The following is an 8,970-nucleotide window of genomic DNA, read 5'->3' as shown; positions in this document are numbered from 1 at the left end:
CGCAAACGAGAGAAATACAGTTCAATGCCGCGGTCCAGTGCAGACGCCTTCGGTTCGTGCCTGTAGTGTGGCGCCCGCTGCCAGGTGTGGGCAGCTTGAGCACTGGCCTGGCAGGACTCGCTGGAGTCGGGCGCTGCGATGTGCGCAAGAGACTCGTAAATACGGACTCGCTCCATTTCTACCACGAGGCCGACCCCGCGCCAGGGCTGGAAGGGAGGAGAGAGGCGTGTAGCACGGCTAGAGAGCCGACTGGCAGAGGGGTGGGGACAGGAGGCCATGTGGGCTCCCGAGCCAAGTAACTGACGCCAGGTAGAAATGATTTCGATTCTTCTCGCCTCTCGGGTAATGAACCTTCCCTGCCTGTGGGCCGGAGAGGTGAGCGGGCCCTTCCTGCGCCTTTGAGAACCTCGGCTAGTTCTCCGCCTCCAGAGACTCCCCCCTCCCGCGTCTGCTTCTCTGCCTCCCACTGAGTCCAGGGCCCGTCTATTCTGAGTTCCGCCTTGCCCAGATCCTCACCCGACCTCTCCTTACGCCCTGTTCTTTCCTTCCCCTTCCCCCGCCTCCTACCAGCCCTGTAACCCAAGTCCCCTCGCACCCGCCCGCCCCGCAGCCTCTGCGCGCCTCGCCAAGGGCTGGGAAATGAGGCGCACTAAGCAAAAAAGACTTGAAAAAGAGATTGTGTGTTAGTGTGTATATGCGTGTGTTAGTGTACGTGTGCGTTAGTGTTATTGTGCGTGCGTGTTAAAGTCTGTGTGTTACTGTTTATGCATGTGTGTTAGTGTGAATGTGTGTGATGGTGTGTGCGTGTTAGTGTGCGTGCCTGTGTTAGTGTGTATATGCATGAGTGTGTGTGATGGTATGCGTGTTAGTGTGTGTGTGTGTGTTGTGCGGGGTCTGTTGATACGCCAACTTCAGAACCAAGCGGAGTGGGATGCTTCTGGCCAAGGGCCGGGTTGGCCCCAGACGCCTTATACAGGCAAAGCTGCGGCGGGATCTGTGGGGAGTGGTGCCTGTGCAGGCCCATAGGAAGGCGCAGAGGATGCTAGCGGTTGTGGCCTCCCTGCTTCCTCCACGCTGGACACACTGCCCTGCAGGAAACCCCCACCAAATCTCCCTCTTGGAGTATTAGAGTGAATCGAGGAGCCTCGGCTACCCTATAGCGATCAGATGTTGCTCTACCCCAAGATTTAAATCGACTCCTTCACTTTGGCTCCTCGGCTAAACTCCCGTAGAAGGGGGGGGGGGGCTATTCACAGACCCTTCTCTGCTCATGGAGAAAGGATCAGGAATCAGACAAGACGTACACATTGCGCCCCGGTTACAAAGAAAGGTCCAGTCACAGAATTGCAACTAACAATTACTACGCAGCTTTTTCAGGCTTTGAGCCTCCAGATTTTTCGTCAAAACAGTGTCACACCGAGACCCAACACTATGGTCTTCCTTTCAGAGCTATGGGAATTGGGGATGCGCCTTAAACTCCCCCGCTTTTAATGTTTCAGGGAGGCACCTTTCTCTTTGATTAAAGAAACTTTGTCCAATGGCAAATAGTTTAATCGTATCAAAAACCCCAACACTAAAAAAAGCAAAGTTCCTCTACTAGTTCGGCTAATATGAGAACAGGCTCAGGCTCAGGCTCAGAGTTGGGGTTGGAAGGAGCCGTGATGGGCGGAGTACAGTGAGCTAGACTGCAGCACTAAAACTGTGCGATTGGCTCCAGTCGGCGTTTTACAGGTTGGGGCAAAACAAAAGCAGCCACGATGCAAATTATGTACTGCACACGGGGTTCGATTTCTAAATTTTATTATAAAATAAAAGCAGAAATATTTTCCGAAGGACGTATTCACATAATATAAACAATGAACAAAATTAAAGTCGACTGACTCGCGGTTGATACTGTCGTTTAGGTCTAAAAATGAGCAGCAACTTTTTATAGGGCCCGGCCCATCTTTGCCCCCGTTTGAAGTCGATGGGAGAATTTTGACATTGACTTCAGCTGGGTGAGGATCGGGCCATTAGTTTCTTTCCCACCCAAGAAATGGCGAAAGCACAACACTGACAAGCGAAAGAAGCTGGCTCTCTGCGTAGCGTCAGCTACAAGCAGGTTACAGAGTCTACCTAGACTAGGGCGTCTGTTGCTGCTATAACTTGACTAAACCAGTTGTGTTCTTAGCAGCAATTGTACATTGTACACCTGACATGGATATATAACTACAATAAGGTAACGGGAGCGATGGGTGTTTTCCAAAGGGGCATGTAAACAGCAACCTTACGCTCCGCCACAATAAAATGTGTCAGCATACACAGACAAGCCTGCTCTATTACAATTCCAAGAGGCTGGTGAAGTTAAGGGTGGGAAAAAATAGCTGCTACATAGAACCATAATAGCATTATGCTTAAATCACAAGTCCCATCCAACAGACCATATGTCTGAAACCAGCTTTGCACAACCCTTAAGACTTTGTCACAACAGAACTGCGGACAGTCTAGTACATTACCTTCCAACAGCTACAGCCAGCCAGCCATCCAAAGAGGGGCAACAGATCCACTAATGAATGTGTCATCACTTTAAAAGTTTCAAATGAGATTAGAAATAAAACGAGGGGGTGTGATGAGGGGAGCGTGTAAATAGTTTTAGGAGCCAAGATCGACCAAGTTGGAGGACATGGGGTTGAGAATGGAGTCCTGCAAACTATGATGGTGCATAGGGTCCGCACTGGGTACTGGAATGGCGCTAGGACCTTGGGGGTGACCCAAGCCATGGAGCGGCTGTAGGCCTGGGTTCGAGTTGAGCAGTAAAGCTGGGCTGGAGGAAGTGTGATCAGGGGTCCCTGACGGCGTCTTCTCGTCTTCTGAGCTGCCCAAAACTGTCTTATTCCCGTTCATTGATGCTGAGAGCGGATTGTGGCTGTTGGAGTTGGAATTCTCGTTGTTTTCCCTATAGGAAATATAAAAGGGAGGGAGATCTTAGCGTGGAGTGAACACAGCACTGGTCACACTGGAGTTAGCCAGGCAGCTGCAGGGACTGCAGGATGTGGGCTCGCTCCCAGGGAAGATAACTGGAGAGAGAGAAACACAGCGCGTTTACAAACTCTGCAAACCTCAAAGGCCTGTTCCGCTTTCACAAAGCTCTAAAGGGCTGCAGAGCTTGTAAACAGAGTTTCCCACTAGCCCCATAGAACGTGTCACTTTGACAAAACCTCATTTTCTCCATCCATCTTCTGCAAAATGTTTGCATAACTTTGGGAGCGACGGGACAAGGAAAGAAAATACAGGGCATTTCACTTTAAAATCACTTTTGGAAACACTACTTATACAAGCAGAATTTTATCCACGCCTTCTCCTGGAGAGGCAAAACATATTCAAATTATGTCATTAATCCACGCAGATCGGCCCGAAAGGGTTGGGTCATCTGGATAAGTTCTGGTTTTGATAAAATTACTCGACACCTCAACTACATTTTTCTTTTTTCCCCTCTGTAAGTTTAAACCAGAAAAAGTATCCTAGTATGTAAAAGAAGGCAAGCGACCAGAATGAACGTGCTTATTTCCTGAGTCCTATAAGGAAATACCCCTGTACTTATATTCCTCTTTTTCTTCTATTGGCCGAAATTAAAGTAATGAGAACGCAAATACACTGACACGTAATGGGAGCCAAATTTCGCTCTTCTTAGCCACAAGAATAGTCTCTTTATAAGAGACACAACATTATATGTGTGTGTGTGTGTGTGACATGCGTGTTGTTTGTGTTTGCCTGTCTCTCCGTGCCTGAGTGTGTATGTATGCATGTATATATACATACCCACGCTCAGACACGGAGACAGGAAAACACAAACAACACCTATCTCACATATGTATATGAGAGAAAGAATGGCTAGAATCTTCAAGCCCGTGGCAATAGTGAACACTGGAATGTTGATTTTCATGGCTTTGAAAGACTTGTGTTTCTTACTTGGCAAGTTAGATACAAGGGGGAAAGGCCCCTGTAGGCTATGTACAGCTCTCTGGTACAGCCTTGTATTTATACTTAACGGTTATGTATGGCAAAGGGTCCAAATCTTTCAGGTTTTACTCGGTAGAAGTTAAAGGACTTCCTTCAATGTGAGCTAATCTCACGGCTGGACACCTACTACCAACATAACAAAATTAGAAAAGAAAGCTCTGTTTGAAGAAGTTGCTTGACAGAATGGAAGTTCCATGAAAGGGCTGTTTTCCGACGCCTAGAGTGTAATGTTAGGTTGAGTGTATTTTTCTATGTCAAAAAACTTATTTGTCTCTGGGGAGCTTTAAAATTTGATTCCTCAGAAATGAAAGGAGTAAATGTAACATTCATTTCCTTTGGATATTTGAAGGTGAGTCCCTCCTATCAGCAATGAAAGGATTTCTGACATCTCGTAAAAGCAACACTTTACGGGGATTTGAAAGAAAATTAAAGGACTAGCACGTTTGGGGGAAATGTACGGAGCAAATCTGTACAGAATCCAAACCTTATTGAATATCACAGCTAAGCCTAAATCTAATCAGCTATATGGGACGCTTAACATTTCCTAAGCACATTTAACATAGACTAAAAATGAAGGCACTTTAGAGCCATGCCGCGAATGACTTGCAACTGCTTTTCAAGACTTTTAATTACCAACACCGCCAAAATGATCAAATCCTTATGGGCTCGCGATTTCCAATGTAGTGTACACAACATGCAGCCATAGATAGTGTGAATTTGGAATCCTACATTTCGCTCCCCAATAGGCTTCCTATAGTGCATAGGAACTATGGGGGGAACATCCCAACAATAGCCCCCTCCCTTCCCCGCACATTTTAACCGCTATCCCGAGATCAACAGTTTTCTTCTCTTCATCTGATACAGAAAATGTCACTTATTTACAGTACCAGAAAACCCTGTGCCTGGCGGGGCATCCATTTGTGTAGTGATGCCAATTGCATTTTCATTAACAAGGTATGCGATTTCCCCAATAAAACTTATGTCCAAGTTTCCTGCTCTCAGCCTGTACCTGGTAGTAGGGACAATTTCACCAGTCGCGGTGTAGTTTACGGCGTAGAGACCAAATTCTAGCCTCCATTACCCCAGAAGTCAGATGGCGCGGGGACAAATGAAAAACGAACGTGTCAATAAGCGCAGATTTTTCCCGACAGAGGTGCAAAGCCCTACAAAGTGTTATAGTGCGGCATTTCGCAAGAACAACAAAGAGGCCATTCTCTTTTGCTTCTAAGAAGTCCATTTGGGGGACACTTTTTAAAACACGTTTGGCTCTGCGTCTAACGGTAAAGCGTGCCGAGTCAAAGGTACAGCCTTCGGACTGCACAGAACGTGTCAAAGATTGTAGCCCTTCCTTCCAAAAGCAAACACAAAGGACGAGTTCAGAAGGAGCCCGGCGTCATAATGTAAGTTAATCTTTGCTAACACACGAGAAAAAAAATGGTATTTAAACCCCCCAAAAACCCCGCACAGAGGAAACCTTTGGGTTTGCACGCAGAGTGCGTTTGGCAGGGTGTTGACTGCATAGATCCATACCAATGCCAAGGCCTACGGCGTGAGATCGAAACCTTTCGAGGATTCCTTCTGGCATTTTCCCGGCTGGAGTACATCCCTCACAGTACTTCCACAGACTATCTTTACAATAGGGTACCGTGTGAAATATGGGCGTTGGAAATGAACATACGGGTGGAAAAGCAGCCAACACTGGGCTGGACTATAGAGAGTTTTCAGCCGTATTTGTCCCCATTCCGCCTCATTAAAAGCTTCCCCTCTATCTGAACCTGGTTCACGTGGATCCACCGCCAGACGCAGTTCCTTTAGAACTTCAAGAGCATTCACATTTGCCGAATACACCAGGCTCCGGTCACTGGCGGTGAACAGGGGCTGGTAACGAATGCTCCTGCTGATCACCAGTTAAAAATATCTTACATTAGAGCGTTAAAATAACTGTAGCGTAAAAGACATAAAATCCTACGTAAAAATATGCCGGTTAAAACAAGCTGTTCCACCACTGACCGCTACTTGAATTAACTGGAGTTAATTTCATAGGAAATAGTATCTCCACGGGGGATGGGGGAAATACATTCTGATCTGTATTGGTGAACTTATGTATTTTAACTTGCCTTGTATTCTTCGCTAACTAGGTGTAATGGGTCCCACTCTCCCTTATTCTGTTTTCCATCTTACCCCCTTTAAAATCCTGGAAAGCGGGCCACTGAAAGCACATTATCAACTTATTTTTGTGGGCGTCAAAAAACCAGGGATACGGAGTATAAATGCGGTGAACGATTGCACCACATCAAACCTCCCAGGCTGCTTGGTTTGCGGCGACAAACCCACACCGAAGGAACACGAAGTGGAAAGGAGCCCATCACAAACAGGCAGCCTTTGCAGCAGGGAATCTAGGGCCCCGCGATGGTTAAGGGCAGCGGTGAGCAGGGTTTTCCAGCTCAGACCCACCCTTTTCAGGACGTGCGAAAATCAGAACTCAGAAGCGGCCCAAGGCAAGGACCCAAGCCGGGCGGGCTAGGGGGAAAGAAAAGCAAAATCTCGCAGCGCCTTTGCTGGGAGGTTTTGCCTGTGCACAGCCTGCGGGCTGCGAAGGGGCTGGGCCCAAGGGGAGCGAGCCAGGCACCGTGGGACAGCAGATAGCCGTGCGAGAAGGGGGTACTTACTCGTACCTTTCCTTGGCCTCAGCAGCACGGTCGCGTTGCCTCCGGTTTTTAAACCAGTTGCTGACTTGAGTGGTGGTGAGCCCGGTAGCCTCGGCCAGCTCCCTCTTCTCCCGAGGGGAGGGGTAGGGGTTGTGCGCGTACCATTCCCGCAGCACGCTCCGGCTCTTCTCCTTAAAGCAGTAGCTGGTCTCCTCGCCGTCCCAGATAGAGCGGGGCAGGGGGAACTTTCTGCGGACCCGGTACTTGCCCACTGCCCCTAGGGGTCGCCCCCGCAGCTTCTCCGCCTCGATGTAGTGCGCCTTGAGCCAGAGCTGCTGGAGCTTGGGGTGGTTGTGAGCGGAGAACTGGTGGCTCTCCAGGATCTTGTAGAGTTCGCGGAAGTTGCCCCGGTGGAAAGCCACCACTGCCTTGGCCTTGAGGACGCTCTCGTTCTTATGGAGGTGCTCGCAGGCAGGTAGGGACCAGAGGAACCGCCCCAGCCTTTCTATATTGCCCCCCTGCTGGAGCACTTCGCAGACGCAGGCCACTTGCTCTTGGGTGAATCCAAAAGTGGGGAGCATCGACATGGTGGCCGTTCCCCCTCCCCGCTCTAAATCATCGGACGTGCGCAAAGCAGCCACATAGAAAGGCACAGAAAGAGAGAAGCACCAATCATGGATGTAACCCCAACCGAGCGGCTACTTACGCTCCGGCACAAGTCACAACTCAGCTCTCAAGTCGGCAGCCATCGGGAGCCGAGAGTGAAAAGGATCAAAGGCGGAGACCGAACGCGAAAACTTTTTTGTAAGTCCAAGTTCGGAGAGTAACTTTTTTGTGCTTCTATTGTCTGGTGTCAGCAGCGCTCACAGCGGTGGTGTCTTTCCTCTCCCACCCCCACCCTCCTCCGCTGGGATCGCCCTTTTCTCGCCCCCCCCCCCCTCACTCTAGGATTCAACATAATATAGTGGTTAAGTCCTGCTCCCCCTCTTCTCTCTCCTTTCTCTCCTCCTCTTCTCTCTGTTTTTTTTTTAAATAATATTATTCTAAGCTGGCATGAAAAGTGATTATCCGCGCTCTGATTGGTCCAGTTATCTGACCCGGGGACTGCCAGGAGAAGACAATAGTTTTAGTCAAATTATTTGCCATAGTGACGCTGTCAATCAGGGGTAACCTGATCTGTTTTGAGGTGGCTCCCCGGCTGGGTTGACAGATTGCTCTGATCCACTCGGAGGCTGCCCTGCGAGCTAAGCTATTAGCAAGAGAGAAAGAGAAAGAGAGAGAGAGAGAGAGAGAGAGAGAAATTTCCGCTGTGATTGACGCTGCAAACACCCAGAGCGGGAGGGAGGGCCCGCCAGAGAAAGCGTCCAGGTCACAGACTCTCACAGCAGGGGCGCTGCAGCACCAAAAAGTCCCCCAGCACTTCTGTCTTTGAATCCTCCTAGCAACAAAACTTGTGCGAAAGTCTGAACGCTGCTTACGTTAGGGTAAAACATTGGAGGCAAAATTAATTCACTGTTGGGCTGGCATCGGGAGGAAACTTGGGTTCTTGATAGGTTTCAACTGCCACAAGGAGTTTCTTTATCAGTAAGATGGGGGGGGGGGGGGTAAAGTGCATAGTTTTATAAATATTAAAGGTTTTATATGTACAATGTAGACCCCTTTTTTGAATTCTGGTCCCGATTACACACTAAGTATTTATTAGTCCCGGGCTGTTGGGAACAAGGAAATTATTAGACTCTAAATTACCAAAGTCAACTGTGAACAAGTTTTGAAACGAAGTTCCAACTTGCTATAAGTTAATAGCAGTAATAATGCCATTCGGTGTATATATTTCCACTTGCAAAGAGGCTAAAGTTTATAAATCTAAGGATATATATGTTAGGAAGCCACAAAAAGTTAAGGTAGAAGACACTTTATAAAGCAGATCTTCGTTTCCTTTGGAAGCCTTACTTTGAAGCCTCTTCGGGGCAGAGACTTATTCTTCAGATATCCTTGTACCTCTGTCTATCTGAGGGGATCAGACAGGACGAAAGATGAACTAGGAATGGATGTAAACTATACGCAGAAAAATAACTTGATCAGATACATGAATAAACGTAGATTATGTACTTTAAGATACACACATTTCATATAGTTTTTGTGGTTGCCAACGAAGCCACTTTCTAAGGCGCAGAAAATGTCCTGCATCTCCCAAGTCAGTTCCAGCCGGAGTAATCTTCCTACGGTGTTATGATTCACTATCCCGTATTACACCCAAACCGGGCAGTTGTCAAGCCCATTAGACTTATTCTGCCTTTTAGGCACGTTGGGGAAAGTTCCTTCC

The 8,970-nt window shown here is 48.1% G+C and overlaps 1 protein-coding gene across 2 annotated transcripts; it reads right to left on the bottom strand.

The window, feature by feature from the left end:
• Positions 1 to 1,619: 1,619 nt before the first annotated feature.
• On the bottom strand, positions 1,620 to 7,234 carry SIX2 (SIX homeobox 2). Of its 2 annotated transcripts, none has more exons than XM_006125472.5 (2): positions 6,669 to 7,234; positions 1,620 to 2,935 (listed from the first exon to the last, which is right to left on the bottom strand). In XM_006125472.5, the coding sequence occupies exons 1-2, from the start codon at positions 7,232 to 7,234 to the stop codon at positions 2,632 to 2,634; spliced, it is 870 nt and encodes a 289-aa protein (XP_006125534.1). In that variant the 3' UTR covers positions 1,620 to 2,631. The 2 variants fall into 2 exon arrangements, with proteins under 2 accessions (XP_006125534.1, XP_006125535.1); XM_006125473.5 differs by having other exon boundaries at positions 1,623 to 2,935; positions 6,675 to 7,234.
• Between the last annotated feature and the right edge of the window lie 1,736 nt (positions 7,235 to 8,970).

Source organism: Pelodiscus sinensis, chromosome 3 (genome assembly GCF_052426305.1).
Source record: "Pelodiscus sinensis isolate ZL-2025 chromosome 3, ASM5242630v1, whole genome shotgun sequence".
Taxonomy (NCBI): Eukaryota; Metazoa; Chordata; order Testudines; family Trionychidae; genus Pelodiscus; species Pelodiscus sinensis.
This window is presented reverse-complemented; position numbering and strand designations above follow the sequence as displayed.